This window comes from Miscanthus floridulus, chromosome 1 (genome assembly GCF_019320115.1).
Source record: "Miscanthus floridulus cultivar M001 chromosome 1, ASM1932011v1, whole genome shotgun sequence".
Classification (NCBI taxonomy): Eukaryota; Viridiplantae; Streptophyta; class Magnoliopsida; order Poales; family Poaceae; genus Miscanthus; species Miscanthus floridulus.
The window spans coordinates 154,833,707-154,854,973 of record NC_089580.1 but is presented as its reverse complement, the minus strand read 5'-3'; the positions used below and the strand labels follow the sequence as shown (position 1 = coordinate 154,854,973).

Sequence of the window (21,267 nt, the reverse complement as noted above, 5' to 3'; positions counted from 1 at the left end):
TCAAAATCTTTATGTTTCGGGAGGAGTATGGTCGCAGGGCAGAAACTTAAAGGAATTGATGGAAGGGTAATCTGACTCAACACCGGACACCACCAGGCGTGGAGCCTGCGGCTTAATCTGACTCAACACGGGAAAACTCGCTCTCATGGAATAACTCACTCTTTATTTTTAGTAGATAAAAAATAACCTATTACTACAGTATCCACATGTGCCGAAGTCAGAGCAGGCCCGAGATCTCTACCATACAAAATGTAAAATGCAACTGGTGATATGATGTGAACGGGAAGCAGGAGGAGCTGGGACCGAGGGAGTAGCGGCTAAGTGTCGGAATAATAACTATCGCTTTTGGCAACGGTGATCGATGCCAGGGAAATCGTTAGTTCTGAAACGACATCGACCGGCACCACGAGCGATCCGCGCTAGCTGTCGGCGGTTGAATACTCTCTGCTTGGCCTCGTGTGCCGCGTGCGTGGTGGAGCCGTGTGGAACGCAGCTACGAGCTGGTGGCGAGCTGCGTCGTCGCTCTATGTGTACAAGCTGCACTGCAAGTCGGATGGTAACGGAAGAACAGCGATGATCTTAATTGATAGTGAACCTTGGCGGTTTACGCCCATCCTAGTTTGATGACCCCGTAGTTGTCCTCTCTTTTTCATTCTCCGTTTTCAACAAGGGCACGATCAATGTTAATTGTCAGGGCCGGCTCGGTGCGGTGGTGCATGGGCAAAGCACTGCAGCTAGCTCAGGTTCACTATCTTCTAGACGTACTCGTACCGGTATTCAATAATGATTTTCCAAGTTTGTTTGCATAGCCATGGTTTTTTTATATTTTTATAATAAAGTTTAAAGAATCTTTTGGTTGACATGTCGTCAGCTCGGAAAGCTAGCTAGCCGATATCTTCCGCTCAGATCGCTGGATCTAACACAACCGTGAGGGAACTAGTTACTAATCATCCGATAAGTATGTTCTAGCGCACGACGATGGATGAGCGTCGCAATCCTACCATTGAAGTGGTCAAGTGGAGACAGCAGCCTGCTGCCTGTAGTGTAGCCACCATTTTCTGCTCTCGCACTGCCATTTGTCGTATCTGTGGCGATCGATCGGATGATTCGTTATTCCACGGCCGGGTGCAGGCCTCCCCGATCCCGTGTCGTCGCTTCGTCGGTAAGCCTCACCAAACCCCTGCGACGGGGACGTGCACGTTCATGTCCGGGACCGTCCCACCCGTCCGTCGCTCTCCTTGCACCTACTCACGCGACCCGCGGAAGCTAGCGTCGCTCCGTCGTCACTACTATGGTCACGGCAATTTGTTCAATTGCTATTTGTCTAAATCGTTCCGCTGACAGAATTTTGGCTGAAATTGACTAAAAAATACTGTTGCGGCTGAAAAAAGAAGTTGAACAAGCTGAATATGGGGTAAGCCGAACGGGGCCAGTGATAAATAGAACAAAATGAGTGATTTAGATGTGATTATTATTCAGCGCGAGGAAAAATAGGGCATCCAAAAAACTCATAACAAAGCTTAACTCTCAGACCATTAGCTATTACTCCTTGCTTAGCCAATTAGTTAGTCTTTTCTGTTCCAACTATCTCTTTCAAAGCATAATATTTAATTAGTTTATGTTTCACCAAGTGGTTCACAAAATGCAATTTTCACTTGCTAGCTTGCTTGTTAGAGTAAGACACTTTTGCATTCGATAAGTGGCCATAGAGAAGTGTGAGATATGAGACACTTTTGCATCTAAGCGTCTAATATCTCACACTTGCTTTATATTATCCAAAAAGGTCATAAAAGGATCACATTTGATATGTATACTTCATCGGTCCTGAAATAAATCAATCCTAGAATCATCTAAAGTTAAACTATCTTCAATTTAACCAATTTTATAGAAAAAATAATAACACCTAAGTTCATTATGAATATATATATTTCATGATATATCTAGTGATGCTAATTTAGTGATTATTCAAAGTTTCGTGAGAGTGCACACTGCAACCTTCATTACACTAGGCGGGTGTAGGTCCCAAAAATATAATTGGTTTTCCCGATATAGTATATATGTATTAACACATAATTAACTTCTGATCATCGATGTTTTCTTTAAACCTATTACCTATTTATTAGTAGGACTATGACTAATATGTAGGAAACATTGAAAGTAGTTTGATGAAAAGAAAATATAGGTGATTAGTCAGAGTAGGTGAGTGTACTGCAACCTTCTAACACTACTGCCGGAATCCTCAAATTTGTCGAGTGTTTTTATGTTTTTCGAGTGTATTTCGTCGGGCACTCAGCAAATAAGCTCTTTGCCGTGTGCTGAGCTAAAAACACTCGAAAAAAAACACTCGACAAAAAGGGAGTTTGCCGAGTGTCAAAAAAATACACTCAACAAAGATATGGTTTGCCGAGTGCCAAAAAAAATACTCGACAAAAAAATAAAATTATTTTTTGGAAAAGAAGAAGAAGGAAAAAATGGAAAAAAAAAACTTTGCCGAGTGCTCAGATCTAGAACACTCGGCAAAGAAATAAAATATTTTTTCTAGAAAAGAAGGAGAAAAAAATTAAAAAAAAATTTGCCGAGTGCTCAGATCTGAAACACTCGGCAAACAAATAAATAATCTTTTTTATGAAAACTTTGTCGAGTGTCCAGATCGGACACTCGGCAAACAAAAAAAATCTCGTCAAATACCCTCCCCTCCCCTCCCCAGCGCCCCTCCCCAGTCCCCACCCGAGCACCCCGGGCGCCCCTCCCCTCCCGAGCTACCAGCCCCAGCGCCCCTCCCCTCCTAGACCGCCGCCGCCGGCGCCTCTCCCTTTTCTTCCCCGGCGCCCCTCCTTCTTCCCCGGCGCCCCTTCTTCTGTGCGGGGACGATGCTCGGCGATCGGGATGGCGTCGCAGTTGGGCGCGGCGGGTCTGGCGCAGGGAGGCTGCCGGAGGGGGCGACGCCTGCCGGGGCCGCGGTTTCGGAGCTCGGGTGACTGGATTCGAAGCCCTGGTGGCTGGATCCGGGCTGGCGACGGCGGCCGCGTCAGGACGGCGCTGCAGGCCTCGCGATGGCGACTGCGCTGCGGGTGGAGATCCGGTGAGGCGCCGTTTGGGGCTGCCGCTCGGGACCTCGGTGGTGGCTTCGTGGCTTTGGGTAGTAGATCCGTCGCCCCGGCGGCCGGATCCGGTGCTCCTGTGGCGGCAGCGGCGTGCGGCATCGGCGCGGGGGACAGAGGGCGGTGTTGGCTTCGGGTCGGCGGCCAACGTCGGCTTCAGTGAAGTTCCTCGTGTGCACGCCGGTGGTGGTGGCTGGCCGGTGGTGGCGGCTGGTGCTTGTTTATTTTTATTTATTTTTTTGAAAAAAGTTTGCCGAGTGTTTTTTTGGGCACTCGACAACGTCTTTGCCGAGTGCCCGACAAAAAATACTCGACAAACTAGCGTTTGCCGTTAAATGGCTTGCTGAGTGCCGTTTGCCGAGTGTAACACTCGGCAAACCCTTTGCCGAGTGTTTTTTACTACACTAGGCAAGGCGTAGGTCCAGAAATAGAATAGTTGTTGGTCCAGATATAGTATATATTACTGCATAATTAACTTCTGACCATCCTTGTTTTCTTTAAACCTATGTATTATTAGGGACTATATGGCTAATATGTAGGAAATAAATCAAAGTAGTTTGATGAAAAGAAAATGTGCCCGTATCATGTATACTTTTTAAGTGATGATGCACGCAAAAAATAAAATTCTTGGCGATGAAAATATTATTTATATTATCCATCTGTCCTAAATTTTCAAATTTTTTGTCCAAACTGTAAGGGACTCTAGGTGAACTAATTTTCTAACTCAGTTCTAAAAAAACAAGATTCATATGCATACTCATAATTAATTTCTGTTAATAACCCAAATATGGTAAAAAAAGTTGCATGCACCATTTGGTTTATTTCATATAATATGTCCTAGAATTTTTAGGATACCTTGTATTCTATGACATAGGGAGTATACTATGTGCCCTAAAGTTTTTTAAGTTTAGTTGTTTGACGTGATTAAACAATTTCCGCTTTAGAAACAAGAGGTCTATCATAACTATTCCTTAATAATAGAGCGAAATACATCGTGAGTCTCTAAACTTTTCTGTATCCTTATCTAGAAATCCATAAACTTTCAAAACCACCATCAAGGTTCTTCAACTTTTACGTGGTTAACGTGTGAATTCCAGATCCATGATTGGACGTAGAGTTAACTTGTATGAATCACTTAAAAAGTTGAAAAAAAAACAGATAATCACTTTGAGAAATATTTATGTAGCTATAATTTTCCTGTCGGTTAACACTGCACTCACAGGTTAATTCTGAAATTTTCCTATCGGTTATTTGGTTTCCCTTTGTGTTTTTGGAAAACTGATAGATTAATTTTAATTATCCTGTAAGTTTAAGAGACCACGGTCCATTATAAAAAAAGCTCGCCACCTTCAGCTAAGGCTGCATTCGGCTGACATCATACTCATCCGTTTCTTTTTTCATCCTGAAACAGTATTTTTCTTCCACAAATCCATCCATGAACAGTACTTTTCAGTCACTACAGTGTTTTTGGTTCAGCCAAACGCCCCCTTAATATTTGACTTCAGCAGTATCATATCCCCCAACAACTACGATGTACGGAATATGTAGTACGTCTGTACGTGCTAGTATAGAAGTATAGCTCGTCTGAAGATAATGCTCTCTTTGTTTTGTTGAAAAAATAAGTTAAAATATTGTTTCGTATAAAAAAATTAGGTGAAAAATATGGAGTATAAGAGCCGAATAAGGGCCAGGACGGTCGCGAGATTTCGAGTACACAGTGCCTCATCACCAATATAAAAGCCGTCGTGCTCGCGGAGGCATCCTTAGCTTGGGCAGGTTAGCACACTAGTTACACGCCACCATGCAGCTCGCCGCGGTGTGCATCGACCCCGTCGTCCTCTCCTGCGCCTTCCTCTGCCTCCTTCTCCACGTCGCTCTCCGCTCCCTGCTGCACCCTTCTTCTGCCGCCTCTTCCTCCGTCCGCGGCACCGGCCAGCTCCCGCCGGGGCCACCGGGCCTGCCCATCCTCGGCGCGCTGCCACTCGTCGGCCCAGCCCCGCACGCCGGCCTGGCCGCGCTGGCGCGCAAGTACGGGCCCATCATGTACCTGAAGATGGGCACGACGGGCATGGTGGTGGCGTCGTCCCCGTGCGCGGCGCGGACGTTCCTCAAGGCGCTGGACGCGAAGTACGCCAACCGGCCGGCGGTGGCGAGCGCCGCGGACATCACGTACGGGTGCCAGAACATGGTGTTCGCGAACTACGGGCCCAAGTGGAAGCTGATGCGGAAACTCGCCAGCGTGCACCTGCTCGGGGCGCGCGCGCTCGCGGACTGGGCGTGCGTGCGGCGCGACGAGGCTGGACACCTTCTGGGCGGCGTGGCGGAGGCGGCCGCGGCCGGGCGGCCCGTCGTCGTGCCGGAGCTGCTCGTGTGCGCGCTCGCCAACATCGTCGGGCAGATCACCGTGAGCAAGCGGGTGTTCGACGCGCAGGGGGACGACTCCAACAGGTGAGCATCAGAGCTGCATGAAAATCCTATCAATGAGACAATGACCATATATAATAATGCATAAAATTGAAGTTCATTTGGAAAGAAAAGCACATATTTTTCTTCCAATTTCATGATTATCGGCGCACCTTAAGTTTCGATGAAGTTTACAATATCTTTTAATCGAATTAGTGAGATCAGTTGAACTAGTTAATAGTTATGCTTAATTAATGCAATGCTCGACGGAACACCACTAGACCGTTTATGTCGATTTATTTTTTTGACCAGTTCAGCTAGGAAGCTGCTATCATCGGTGCGTATGTCAAGACGCATGACGAGCACTGGCACTGACACTGACTACTGACTATTTAGCCAGAATGTCCTTGTCAGTGCAGAGTCTCTCACCTAAACTTGAAAGCGAAAAGAGCGATCGAAACGGCCCCTCGACAAATAATAATGAGAATCTTGGGATTTTTCATGCATGGAAAAAAAACTGATTAAGTATATTTCATCTAAACATGTAATGCTGATATCATAGCTGCGTGCTGCGTGCTGCGTGCTGCGTGCTGCGTGCAGGTACAAGGACATGATCATGTCGCTGCTGACGGGCACGGGCATGTTCAACATCAGCGACTTCGTGCCGGCGCTGGCGCGTCTGGACCTGCAGGGCGTGCAGGCCAAGCTGCGGCGGGTCCACCACCAGTTCGACGGCCTCATCACCAAGCTGCTGGCCGAGCACGCCGCGACGGCCGCGGACCGCGCGCGCCGGGGCCGCCAGGACTTCGTCGACAGGCTCCGCGCCACGATGGACGCCGGCGCCGACGACGAGAGCGGCGAGACCATCACCGAGGTCAACATCAAGGGCCTCATCTTCGTAAGCTCGCTCTCTTTTTCCTCACCCCAACCTCTCTTCATGCATTTATATTTGGGTTTAATTTCTTGCTTCCCTTAGTTGCTAACTAACCAACTAATCTGTCGTAGCTGCAAATATGTAATACTACTACAACAATCGATCATGGTCATGGGTAACTGAATCATATCTGTGCTGAAAACAAAGAGTGCACGGCATTTTGGTGTGACATGGGAGCTAAGCTAAGCTAGCCACCTAACGGAGCACTGACACTGACCGAAAGCTCAGCGTGTCTGTCTCCGAGGAGACCCAAACCCAACATGAATAACAAGACACCTAAAATCAGCCTACAACAGAGTATCTATACGGAAGATCTATTTTAGGTTGTCTGAGAGACATAACCCAAATATAGGTATCCTCTCTTCTGGAAACTTATTTGCAGAAATGATTCTCTTTTGGGTCTTGTTGTTGGAGAAGATATTGAATATGTATTAAACCTTTTATCTGTAGCGTTACCCAAAGTACGAATATGTCTTGTATTTTAGGTGATATTGTTAGAGATAGCCTTAGGTGAAGCTGCTACTGGAGTTGTTGGGAAGACAATATCTAACGGAGCACTGACACTGACCGAAAGCTCAACGTGTTAGGTGAAGCTGCTGGTAGAGTTGTTGGGAAGACAATATCAAAATGGAAAAAGTCTACTTAACCCTTCACCTTTCATACTTGGTCTACTTCACTTCTTAACTATAAAACCGTCTGTTTTACTCCTGAATTTTCTAAAACCGTCTATTTTACCCTCTGGTCTGTTTTCAGCGGCGGTTTACTACAGTAACAGCGTGTTTGCTACAGCAACTGTGGGTTTGCTACAGTAACTATGGGTTTGAATTGTCTTTTTTTTTTATTTATTTTCGGTGAATTTTTGAAAAATCACAGTAAATCATAGAAAAATCATAAAATAAAAAATCTAATTTTGTTGGACTCCACATGAGTAGATCTACATAGTGAATATATAATACGGTATGCTTTAGTACAAAATTTTTAGTGTAGCCTTAGATTAATTGGAAAATCTAATTTTGTCTGTAATTAATTGGAATAATTCATAGCTGCAGCTTCTATGGTCCAATTGTGGTGAAATTTTATGATACGCTAATTATTGTATGCTTGAACTATAGTAAAAATTTCGTACTCATTGGACTATGTATAACTTAGTTATAGATAAATTCTAATTAATTACAGATAAAATTGGATTTTCTAATTAATCTAAAGCTACAAAAAAAAATTGTACTAAAGCATACCGTATTATATATTCGCTGTGTAGATCTACTCATGTGGAGTCCAATAAAATTAGATTTTTCATTTTATGATTTTTCTATGATTTACTATGATTTTTCAAAAAATTCACCGAAAATAAATAAAAAAAAAGAAAATTCAAACCCACCGGCACTGTAGCAAACCGCCGCTGAAAACCGCCCAGGGGGTAAAATAGACGGTTTTAGAAAGTTCAGGGGGTAAAACAGACGGTTTCATAGTTGCGGGGTGAAGTAGACCAAGTATGAAAGATGGGAGGGTTAAGTAGACTTTTTCCATATCAAAATCATACTCTCGAACTGATGAGATGTGGGGCCTGCAGGTTTTTTCAGTCCTCCATGAGGGTGATAGCTCATGGCTTGTTTGGTTCAAACATTACTAGAGCAAAATATGGTTCAAACATTAAATGCTAACCCTTGTGAAGAGTAGAATGCATATATTGGCCTTGTTCGCTTGTCTTATAATCCATACTTTTCAGCTTATTTTTTCAGCGGGAACAATATTTTTCTCTCACGACAAATCAACCGAAACAGTGTGGAAATGCGCTTATATTTAAGATAAAAATTGGGATCATGACCTATTAATTATCTACCGAGAGAACATACAAATTTAGAGCTTGTTTAATACACATGGCACTAGTTGAGGCTAAAAAATAGCCTAAATTTGTTTCAGTTGACTAACAACTAGTTGAAGACTTGACCAAAAAATTAGCATACCTATTAGCCCTCCTTTTTTGATGCACTAAAGATAATTTGAGCTAAAAAATAGCTACCTAACAATTAACCCTTGTATCCAAACATGTTCTTAATCCAACCTATATTCAGCCCCATCTCCTTGGTGTCACGGTGGAAGAAGTGGGTAAACTGACAAAAAAAAAGCATTTGATTTCTCTACTTTGGAACATATTTTTGTTAGGCTATAAGTAACATACAGATCCAACAAATTTGAACCAAAAAAATTCTATCAACACACAAAAAGCAGTTTAAAGAAATCTAGAAATATTGGAACCACTACTAGCTATAATCTTCAGGTTTCCATAGGTTTTTAATTCCTATGAATAGGGCTAAAAACAGTAGGGAAAACATTTCCCTATCATATTTGGCACCCAAAAAATATGTCAATACATAAATAGTAGTTTAAAGAAACCCAAAAATGTTGGCACGACATACCTAAGCCAGGGATTTCTTTTCTCCAACAGAAACAAAACACCTAAAATTATACTTTTTAAAAAGAAAATGTAAACATTATGAAAAAATATCTCTCGATGGATAAGTAATAGTTGTAAGGAAAACTAGAAAAGTGGTGGCCTAGATATGCTAGGGAATCCGAATGTATGAAAATTATACGATTTCAAAATAAGCTCTAAAGATAAACAAGTATTCTCTTTTTGGAACAAACAATATGAAAGTGCCTCCAAAGATCTTATTGACCCGAATTTTATAGAATCATTGTTTTTATTATTTCTAAGATTGGGGTCCAAAAATCACACATAAGTTATTCCGTGAAAGCCTCGAAATTCTTTATCAGTTAACAATAAGTGAAGAAGCAGTTCAGATTTAGGGCCTGTTTGGTTGGAGACCTGGGTGACTTGCTTGGCTAAAGCGGATGAGTTTTGCCTGGTGAGGTAGGGTCAGAGAAAGTCTATTTGGTTGGATGCCTGTGCCTGAGAATGCTTATGTGAGTGAAATTTTACTTTTTTTATTGTTTGTATATGATTAATGAACGCTATTATTGTGTGTTTACTAAATAAATAACTTAAGTTAATTATCTATTCTTTGTTAAAATATATTTTTTTTTCTAATGACAGATCTCTATATGTATTTAATTATAGTAGAAAGAGATAAATAAAGACAAAAAAATTATTTTTGTGTTTAGACAATAAAAAAATTGTCGCTACCTGACTCCTATTCCATTAGCTAATCATGGTGATTAGGCGAGACAACACTCATGCCAGAGCCAGGCGTTCAGTTTTGAATTACACTATAATATTTTTCTGTACAAATATACAATAATTTATGGTATCTTATATACTATGTTAGCGTTTATACATGAAAAAAGGGAGAGGAAGAACCTGCTGTAATCATGGTCTTATGGAATTAATCAAGTGACCATTAATATCAATAAAGATACTTTATGTGTTTAGACTAGGCAAACTACGCAGCCTGAGCCAGGCGGACGTTTTCCATCACCTGGGCGTGCGCACGGCTGCCTGGGTCAGTCAAGCTCTCAGGGCTTCATCCAAACACTACACAGGTAGTTTCCAGGCGAGCTCCTAGCCAGGCATCTGCGTCCAGGTTCGTATCAAACAGGCCATTAATTAGGAAAAGAGATTGGACACCTGCGCTCCAACCACACTTGATTGTGACGTTTTAGCTTAATGTTCACTTTGTTGACGTCGGATATACGATATATTCGCTGGTTGATTTCTAGGTTGATTTGGGTTTGCTGGTGCTGGTTTATTGTGAGAGAAAAACACTGTTGACTGGTTGAATAAGCTTAGCTGAAACCAACAAGCGAACAGGGTGATAGGGACGATGGCATATGCGAACCGAAAGGGACGTTCTAACGAAGTGCATACGTTTGTTACCAGAACGCGAATGACAGCTTTGTAAGTCTCTAGAATGTTGGAGTAGTTAACAACGTGATAGATGTAACGCCTGGATCATGCTGTTATGTCATTTCCTAGAAGAATTGGTAGTCCAATCAATCAATTAATCAAGCAAAGGATATAATTGAAAGCCGTAAATGGCTTAAGGCAACATCTGGTTGTGAGCTGTGATTTATTGATGACTGTCAACACTAACACTATTGAATCTAGTCGGCACTATGACTCAAGCAACCAAACCACTAATGTTTCAGTATATGGTTGGAAAAACAGTGCTCTCAACATTATATATATATATATATATATATATATATATATATATATATATATATATATATATATATATATATATATATATATATATATATATATATAGAACTACTATCCTATAGCTGGCTGCAGAATAACTTATTCTGTAGCCACTTTGAGTTACGATAATTACTATGTTAATTTACGAGATTTACAGTAATTCCTTACTAAGTGGTTTACTATAACGTTATGGTAAATATTTCCATGTGTTATAGTAACCCAACTATCGTAAATATGTATTGACATTATGGTAAATTAGTATATAAATATAAATAAATATATATATATATATATATATATATATATATATATATATATATATATATATATATATATATATATATATATATATATATATATATATATATGATGTTATGTTGAGAGCACTGTTTTTTGAACCATATACTGAAACATTAGTGTGTGTATATATATATACGGACTCTCTTGTGATTGTGGGCTGTGGCTCTGTGGTCAGCTTGATTGGAGCTCCTGCATTCATCAAGAACTCAATATCTTTACATGCATGCATGTGCTGGTCAATATCTTCACAAATGAGCTACACCTACACTGTGCTTTGCTTGGCCGTAACAAAAAATGTTCTGAAGCAGTGCTGCCGTGAACCACAGCCGTCCTGAACTCACTTGCCATAAATCTTTTTGGGGCCAAACTTAAAAAGGGAACTGATCACCTTCATCGGACATGTTTGCGTGCGACGCTTTGCTTTGCAGGACATGTTCACGGCGGGCACGGACACGTCGTCCATCATCGTGGAGTGGGCGATGGCGGAGATGCTCAAGAACCCGTCCGTGATGGCGCGCGCCCAGGAGGAGCTGGACCGCGTGGTGGGCCGCGGCCGCCGCCTGGAAGAGTCGGACCTGCCCAGCCTCCCCTACCTGCAGGCCGTGTGCAAGGAGGCGATGCGGCTGCACCCTTCCACGCCGCTCAGCCTCCCGCACTTCTCCTTCGAGGCCTGCGACGACGTCGAAGGCTACCGCGTCCCGGCCAACACCCGGCTGCTCATCAACATCTGGGCCATCGGCCGCGACCCGGCGGCGTGGGAGAAGCCCCTCGATTTCCGGCCCGAGCGGTTCCTGCCGGGCGGCGGGGCGGAGAAGGTCGACCCGATGGGGAACTGCTTCGAGCTCATCCCGTTCGGTGCCGGCAGGAGGATCTGCGCCGGGAAGCTGGCCGGCATGGTGTTCGTGCAGTACTTCCTGGGCACGCTGCTGCACGCGTTCGACTGGAGCTTGCCTGACGGCGAGGAGAAGCTGGACATGAGCGAGACGTTCGGCCTCGCGCTGCCTAAGGCTGTGCCGCTCCGCGCCGTCGTCACGCCACGGCTCGTGCCGGAAGCCTACGCCTGAGTTAGCTGTCAGTTCTTCGCGTGTGTTGTTGGATGCTCTGTTGTTGCCTTCTTGCAGAAAAAAATTGCAAAAATGGCACTCGAAAGATTGACTCCTTATTATGTTGACACTCGAGTGGATGACAAGTGAGTCTATTTGTGTCTATGAATATGGGTCCAGTGTCAAATCTGTAAACGACCGATGTTTCGAGTCCCATTTTTGTTATGAATCCTACGCTTTGTTGCCTGGTACAGTATCTGAGGCCGAAACGATCGTATACGATCGTGGATTATTACTGTTGGCTGGTTTGGTGTGAGAGAAAAATACTGTTCTAGCTGGAAATTTACGATCGTTTACGACCAAGCGAACAGGCTGATGGACCTTGCATAGTTTCAATAGTTTGACAATCGATGATGGTTGGTCTGAAGGGGATCTGTAGAGTTGTTTAACCATACGCTAACCTATATCTAGTAAACAAGATGGATATGCACTAGTAAATAAGTTCTCAGTTCTCACATTTGACTGAAGGTAAGGGCAACAACAACTATTGTCAATTTTCAAACAAAATTCAGTAGTAGCAGTAGCAATAAGGCTAGTTAAGATAAATGCATAATATGCCCAGATCACACTATTTTGAAGTGACAACAACCACATGAACAATTGACAAAGGAACACACTCCACATCAATCAATTGACAGATTCAACATCTATCTTATATCCTCCTCAATTCCTCATCACTTCATCAGTGTAGTACATCCTTTGCCTCGACTCCTCATACTTTGTTCTTTCCACATTGATTATGACTCGATGCTGAGTTTCTGACCGATGTTTGCTGGACTCGGGCTCCTAGAATCAGAGGCCAGTGGGTAACTGTGTGTAATAAGGTGCTGGTGTTGGTCCCATGAAATAAGTATATGGCATAGGAAAGTGATGTGTTTGGTAGGCAAGATTTTGTGGGCGCAAGGATGGTCCAAAGGGAAATGTTGCAGTACCATCCACACCTTGAAGAAAGTCCATGAAACCACCTCTTGGACAATACTCCATTATATTGTGATTGAATAAAAAACAACAGCACAAGGGAATCATTAGATTAGGAAAGGAAAATGGATAAATCATGTTACAAGTATGCATCAATAATAATTTTGAAAGACTATTTTTTCCATAAGTTATGCTCAAGTGGAACCATGTTCAATTGAGACTCAAGTAAAATCTACAATCAAGAAAGAACAATGCTGATGCATCTCTCCAATGGTGCTGGCCCTTGTGACGTGGTACTGGTTCATCAGGTCTATCAAAGCTGCCCTACTGTAATTTCACTTCAAGAAAAATAGCATCTTCCTCCACCAGTAGAGAACATCTCTCACTTCTGATCCAATTTTAATGGTAGACATATTCTGTTCTTGCTTGCTTCATATTTTTTCTATAAAAAAAATCATCAAACATAAACTGCATAAGCAACAATAATTTGGTATGTCATATTCTACTACTTCCTCTGTTCTAAATTATAAGAAGTTTTAGTTTTTTTAGATACATAGTTTTTCAATGCATTTAGATATTCACTGTGTCTAAATACATAGTAAAAGCAATATATCTAGAAAAGCTGAAACGTCTTATAGTTTAGAATGGAGAGAGACCTATGAATGTACTTCAATAATAAACATTCCAATCAAAAAAATGTTGTTTTGTTCCACAAGTTTCAGGAACCAGAAACCATAAAAAATCACAAATTAATCTGGTGTTGGCCTTCATATTACTGCAATTTAATCACATATTAATAGATGGCTATATTTGGGTATGTTATGATATATGGTTATATTTGGGTGCGAAACTTCTAGCACGTGTTTTTGGTAATAACTAGTATTCAAATGATGTCAAGCCTATAAAGTATAACCTTATGATACATGTGGTGGGCATGGCAGTTACAAGAGTCTATGATAGTGGAGCTATGTGTCGGCGAGTTTACGAGAAGGAGGTGCTTGTTGTGGGCACGAGAAGTTGAGCTTCCCCTAGGGAGGAGATGTCTTGCTTGGTCCTCTAAGGACATATACAGTTGGGTAATGGGTTTCACATGACCTACTTGTACATGCCACATATGTTGTTGTGGGAGGTGGCAAGTTGAGACTTAGTAAGGACGATATAGGGGGTAGAACAGAGCTCATCCGACACTCTTGAGAACAGCATCACTCCCTTGCGGTTGTTGGAGGTTACGTTTGTCACACCCAATTTTAAGGATAAAATGGAGTGCAAAATCTTATGTGCGCCCAGAGATCAGTCACACACATAAGCCGACAAATTATGAATAATATCATCACAAATGTTTATTACATCACGAATATGATAGAGTTATCACATAAATATAGCGGAAATAATAAAAAGATCTCTCGCGGAAGCTCCATATCACAGGGACGTCAACTGGTTGACCACAAGACTAGTAGTCCTTAGGAAAATCATCATACCCATGGTCATCTGTTACCCATCCGGGATTTTTATCCAAATAACGAAAATAAACAAGCGTAAGTACATGTCGTACTCAACAAGTGTAACACGGGGTTCATGAGGCTCAAAAGGCTTGACATAGGTTTAACAGCGTGCAGCTTTTAGCTGTCATAATTTTAGCTTAAGAGTAGCAACAAGTTGTTTCAATTCCCAATGCAGAACATATGATCAAATGTAAACATGATTAATGAATAGCATAAACAAATAATACTTAGTGTTCCTCTATTCCATAAATGTTCCAAAGCCGCTCGTGACCGTGAGCACGGCTGATATACCAGTTTTACACTCTACAGAGGTTGTACACTTTCACTGTGAGTCGTGATACCCATATGCCCGGGTTAATTACTCCCAAAACACTTCCAAGTTGAGCAGGCAAGAGTCACTATGAAGCCTTTTAGAGATTCGTCTAACAAGTTAGGGCCATTAGATTCACTCGGCAAACAGTTATAGGAACCCTCTGTCAAATGGCACAATTCCTTCATGGCTATATACATAGGAGTAGAGGCTGTCCTATATCCGATTCGGCAAGCCATTCTTACGCCAATAAAGGTAACTACTAATAAGCTAGAAAAGGTCCTCATACTGAGCTAAAGCCAGAGCCATGTAGCCCTCACAGCTATACTGTAAGTCCTGGATGATCACTTACAGATAAGTCCTTAGGGAGAGGAATCTGAAGCATTTAAAAAGTAGCTAAACACTCCAGCCCCCAGTTTCCATGTTGCTAAAAGTCATATTTTAATGTTTATTGCATATACCATTAGTCAAGTTATAAGATCATGGTTTAATTGAGCTCTAGTAAAGCTACCCAAACTCATAACCTATAGGTGATAAGGTAATAGTTCAATTCTAGGGAATCTCTATCAAGGCGACACATGCAACATGAATTTAATGAATTAAAGTGAATAGGAAACAAGGATGATCCCATGCTATACTTGCCAGCAAAGTACTCCTACTGGTCCTGCTCATCAAAGTCGTACCCTTGATCTCCCACGAACTGCTCAAAGTCTATACTCGATAACCACAGCAACATACAAGCATCTAGGAGCAATCATGCAAAGCAAACAAAGCTATAGATTAGAACAATACACCAATAGCAAAGAATTAAGATGAAAAGTTTGAAAAACGAATCTACGTCTCGCTACGAACACACAGACACAAAGATCACAAAAATCAGATCTAAAACGGAAAAGTTATGGATTAAACAAGCTTTCTCATAGCAAAATAATAAATTAAATCTAAGCTCGAATTTTAGAAGTTGAAAACCTACTTTATCGTAGCATGAATATGTAGATCACTCAATTATGAACCTAACGCAACTTGAACGAATTAAATCGGAGTTAAAACGGAGATTTTACGGCTAAAACAAGTTGAATGGCTAAACTGTAAATAGCTGAAAACGTATTTTCAATATAACCGAACCAAAATATGCTTTCAAAAGGAGGAAACGGAATCTGTAAACACGCTTTGGACTACGGGTGAAGCTGGAAATAGTTGTAAGGGCGTATTTGCAAAATTGGCAGCGAAGAGGTATCCTTCAATCTGGGCCGCCGGATTAGAAATAGATGGATGAGATCTAATCTGGCAAGGAGAGAGAAAAATCCACCGAAACAGTGCCGGCGGCAGTGAGCAACGGCAGCGCCATGGCCGGCCAAATGGAGCTTCGGCTTTCGGCCAAACCCACGTGGTTCAACAAGAAAAACACACCGAAAGATGGAGGAGGGGTTGGGGACCTCACCGGAGCCGAAACGGAGGACCAGGAAGCAGTAGAGGCGGCGCGGTGCTCGTTGGACAGCGGCGGTCGGTGTCTGTCGCGGTGGCGCTAGGGCGATGCGTGGCTGTAGCTTGCAGGGCGAAGAACCGAGCGGTAGACGAGATGGAAAGGAAGATGCGTAGGCGCTATTTATGGGGAGGGATACTTGAGCGGCACGCCACCAAGGGAAGCGTAGCAGCACCGGACTCGGCGTCAGTGCGGAGGAGGAGTCCGAGCCGGCCACAACATGAGGAAGGAGGAGGGTCTGACCAGCGGGCCTGGGCTATCAGTGGCGGAAGAAGGCGTGTGGGTGTGGGTGCATCCAGGCTGGGCTGGCGGAGCTGGGCTTCGGCCCAAGCGAAGAGGAGAGGGAGAGCAGCGGCCCAGGAAGGAAAAAGAAAGGGGCTGCGCTGGTGGGCCTTGCGGGGCTGGCGCACAAGCAAGCTGGGCCGGCGCTGGAGCAAGGCCAAATGGATGCTACGGGGAAGAAACGAAGCAGGCCGGCGGAAAAAATGACCACGGTAGAAGCAAGCTTATGGGCCGAACAGAAGAAGGAGAAAGGAGATTTATATATTTCTCTCTTTTTTCTATTTTTCCAAAGCAATTTCAAAATACAATTTCAACTTAATTCGAAATCCGACTTCAACCCAAGCAATACAAAATATTATGCAACAGCATGAATGCACACTCATTATTGTTGACCTTATATTTGGTTTTATTTTTAATAAAATTATTATTTTCTAAATTCAAATGCCCACAAAATGCTTAATTAACCAATTTCCTCCTTTTTCAAAAATATAAAAAATTTAGGGTGTTACAATTCTACCCCCTTAAAATGAATCTCTTCCTAGAGATTCGGACGATGCTTACTCAAATAATTGTGGGTATGTTTTTCTCAAATCCTCTTCTCTTTTCCAAGTAGCCTCATCCTCTGTATATCGATTCCACTGAACCTTACACATCTTTATAACTCGGCTCCTTATAACTCTTTCTGCCGTCTGCAAAATCCTTACCGGAAACTCCTCATATGTGAGATATTCCTTAACTGTAAGCTCCTCTAACGGTATCTGTTCCTCAGGTATTCGCAAACACTTCTTTAGCTGAGACACATGGAACACATCGTGCACACCAGACAAACTCTCAGGCAACTCCAACTGATAAGCCACTTCACCATGTCTTTCTAAAATCTTGAAAGGCCCAATATACCTTGGGGCTAACTTCCCTTTCATGTTAAACCTCCTCACACTCCTCATAGGCGACACCTTCAAGTACACATAATCACCTACTTCGAAAACCAATTCTCTTCTTCTAGTGTCGGCATAGCTCTTCTGTCGAGACTGAGCCACTCTCAAGTTATCTCTGATCAACCTTACTTGCTCTTCTACGTCTCTCAAAACATCTAGTCCGAACACTTGAGTTTCTCCCATTTGATTCCAAAACAACGGGGTTCTACACTTTCGTCCATACAAAGCTTTGAAAGGTGCCATATTGAGACTTTTCTGATAGCTATTGTTGTACGAGAACTCTACATACGGCAAACTCTTGTCCCAACTTGTACCATACTGCAACGCACAAGCCCTCAACATATCCTCTAATATTTGATTAATTCTCTCAGTTTGCCCATCTGTCTGAGGATGATATGCTATACTAAAATTCAACTTGGTTCCCAACGAACTATATACTTGCTGCAAAAAATGAGATGTAAATTGGGTACCTTTATCAGACACAATTTTCTTGGGAACCCCATGTAGACAAACTATCCTCTCCGTATATAACGCAGCCAATTGGGGACCAGTATAGGTAGTCTTGTAAAAAGTGAGCAACCTTAATTAATCGATCTACTATTACCCAAATTGAATCATAACCTCTCTGAGTACGTGGTAACCCGACAATAAAGTCTATACCAACTTCTTCCTATTTCCACTCAGGTATCTTCATTGGTTGTAGCAATCATGTAGGTCTTTGATGTTCAGCTTTGACTCTCTAACATGTATCACACAAAGCAACATATTCAGCAACATCTCTCTTCAGTCCGTACCACCAATACTTCTCTTTCAAATCTAAATACATCTTAGTACTTCTAGGATGAATAGAGTAAGCAGACTCATGTGCCTCATGAAGAATTGCCTCTTGTAAAGCCTTATCCTCAGGCACACATAGCCTTTTCCCAAACCAAAGAGTTCCATTGTCATCCATATGGAATCCTAGTGCCTTACCAATCACTATGTTTTCCGCTATCTCTCTCAACTTCACATCCTGTAACTATCCTTTACGTATTTCTTGCTCCAATTCAGGCTCCAACACCAACTCCACTGCATTAGTGACAAAGCCCAAATTTAGTCGCTCAAACTCGGCACACAACTCACTTGACATTGATGTCACTTGCACCTCATTGGCATAACTCTTCCTACTAAGAGCATCGGTAACAACATTTGCCTTTCCAGGGTGATAGTGCACCTTCAGATCATAATCTTTGATTAACTCTAACCATCGACGCTGTCTCATATTTAGATCTGTCTAAGTGAAAATGTACTTCAAGCTCTTGTGATCAGTATAGATGTCACTCTTATGTCCAATGAGATAGTGCCTCCAAATCTTTAGAGCATGAACCATTGCTGCTAACTCCAAGTCATGAGCAGGATAGTTTAACTCATGCTTTCTCAACTGACGGGAAGCATAAGCCACTACTCTGCCCTCTTGCATAAGGACACATCCGAGACCCTGACGAGATGTGTCACAATAGATGGAAAAACTCTTGTTCAAATCTGGTAAAACCAATACTGGTGCTGTAGTCAACCTCTTCTTCAACTCTTCAAAGTTAGCCTAGCACTTCTCGGACCACACAAACTTGGCATTTTTCTCCAACAAAGCTGTCATTGGCTTGGCAAGTTTAGAGAAACCTTCTATGAACCTTCTGTAGTATCCAGCTAATCCTAAGAAACTACGAATCTCTCCCACATTCGTTGATGGTTTCCAATTTAATACATCTTTTACCTTACTTGGATCTACTACAATACCACCATTAGAGACAACATAGCCAAGGAAAGAAACTTCCTTCAACTAGAATTCACACTTGCTTCGCTTAGCATACAACTTATGTTCTCTAAGCTTCTACAAGACCAACCTCAGATGTTCAGCATGCTCTTCTTCTGTTTTGGATAATACCAATATATCATCGATGAATACCACCACAAACTTATCTAGAAACTCCATGAACACCTTATTCATCAAGTACATAAAGTAGGCGGGTGCATTGGTCAAACCAAAGGATATGACAGTGTACTCATACAATCCATACCTCATAGTAAAAGCTATCTTGGGTATGTTAGTTGCACGAATCTTCAATTGATGGTAGCCAGAACGAAGATCAATCTTAGAGAAAACACAAGCACCTCTCAACTGATCAAACAAGTCATCAATTCTAGGCAACGGATACTTGTTCTTGATAGTAACCTCATTGAGTGACCGATAATCAACACACATCCTCTGAGTACCATCCTTCTTATCAACAAATATAACCAGTGCTCCCCAAGGTAACAAGCTAGGACGAATAAAACCTTTCTCCTGTAACTCCTTAATTTGTTTCTTAAGTTCTTCTAATTCCTTAACCCCTATTCTATATGGACGCTTAGCTATAGGTGCAGTTCTAGGTAATAATTCAATAATAAACTCAATGTCACGGTCAGGTGGCATACCTGACAAATCATCGGGGAACACATCTGGAAATTCATCCACCACTGGGTCCTCCCTATGGCCGCTATCATCAAGCTGGTTCACGGTGGCTGTCGGCTGTGCTTGTATTACAACATCAACACTGATTCTTTCCCTATTCGGCGTGGTCACAACAACTACCTTCTCTTTACACTGGATCACTGCCTGTTGTTGCTTCATCCAGTCCATACCCAGAATCACATCTATACCAGATGCTCTCAACATAATGGGGCTCACTTTAAACTCTACCCCCTTAAGAATAGACTAGTTGGAAGACAACGATACGAAGCTTGCATACTTCCACCCGGTGAGTTTACTAATATGGAATTTTGCATGGCACATAATGGTATGCTATTATTTCTAACAAATGATTGGGATATGAACGAATGCGAAGCTCTAGAATCGAAAAGAACAGTGGTAGGGGTTGAGTTAACATTGAACGTACCGAGCATGACTTCTGGTTCAACAAGCGCTGTCTCGGTAGACACATGGTTCACCCTCCCTATGTTGGGTGTTGGCTTCTGCGGCGTTCCCTTCTGATTACTCTGCTAACCCTGAGGTGTCTGCTGATTCTACTTCCTTGGGCAATGATTAGCATAATGCCCAACTTCTCCACAACGATAGCATACGTTGGGGGTACTAGGTGCACTGGTCTTCATGGGAGTGTTGTTGGGTGTTCCCTGCCGTGGTGTCTGCGGTCCACTCTATTGCTGGGGACGTTGATTGCTAACTTGCTGCTGGTTCAGGTTGCGCTGAGGATACTGACCATGATTCCACTGACTGGGTGGTCCCTAAAACCTCTGCTGGAAGCCTTGCTGAGGATTGGTACACAGACGAGTATTGCTCCTAGAGGCCTGTCTCTGAAGCCTCCTCTTCTTGGCCTCCATCTCCTTGCGCTTGTTGTCAATAACAATAGCGTGATTCAACAACATCTGAAAATTGGGGTAGGTGTTGGACATAAGCTGGAGCTGCAGACCATCATACAGACCTTTGAGAAAGCGGCGTTGCTTGTCGGCATCATCAACCACTTCATTTGGAGCATAACATGACAACTGAGCAAACTTGTCATGGTATTCAGCGACGGACATGGATCCCTGCTTAAGAGCTCTGAATTCCTCCTGCTTGAGCTCTATCAGTCCCTCTGGTATGTGATAAGATCTGAAATTCTCTTTGAACTCCTGCCAGGTAATAGGAGGAGTGTTGGCAGGGCGTCCATACTCGAATAACTCCCACCAGTCTTGAGCTTCTCCCTGGAGCTGTCCTGAAGCGTACAACACATTTTGTTGATTATCACATTGTGCTATGTTGAGCTGCCTCTCCATTGCACGAAGCCAATCATCCGCTTCCAGTGGATCAGTGGCTCTAGA

General features: G+C 42.7%; 1 protein-coding gene across 1 annotated transcript; it reads left to right on the top strand.

The window, feature by feature from the left end:
- Positions 1-4,815: 4,815 nt before the first annotated feature.
- On the top strand, positions 4,816-12,189 carry LOC136544535 (flavonoid 3',5'-hydroxylase 1-like). The gene is made up of 3 exons (XM_066536671.1): positions 4,816-5,549; positions 6,105-6,402; positions 11,329-12,189. The coding sequence occupies exons 1-3, from the start codon at positions 4,903-4,905 to the stop codon at positions 11,962-11,964; spliced, it is 1,581 nt and encodes a 526-aa protein (XP_066392768.1). The 5' UTR covers positions 4,816-4,902; the 3' UTR covers positions 11,965-12,189.
- Positions 12,190-21,267: the final 9,078 nt, after the last annotated feature.

What these genes read in the sequence shown, in the direction of transcription:
- LOC136544535 (XM_066536671.1), top strand. Translation starts at nt 4,903, where the DNA reads ATGCAGCTCGCCGCGGTGTGCATCGACCCCGTCGTCCTCTCCTGCGCC. An exon ending in CAGGGGGACGACTCCAACAG is followed by an intron (nt 5,550 to 6,104) that starts GTGAGCATCAGA and finishes TGCTGCGTGCAG; the next exon opens with GTACAAGGACATGATCATGT. An exon ending in ACATCAAGGGCCTCATCTTC is followed by an intron (nt 6,403 to 11,328) that starts GTAAGCTCGCTC and finishes TTTGCTTTGCAG; the next exon opens with GACATGTTCACGGCGGGCAC.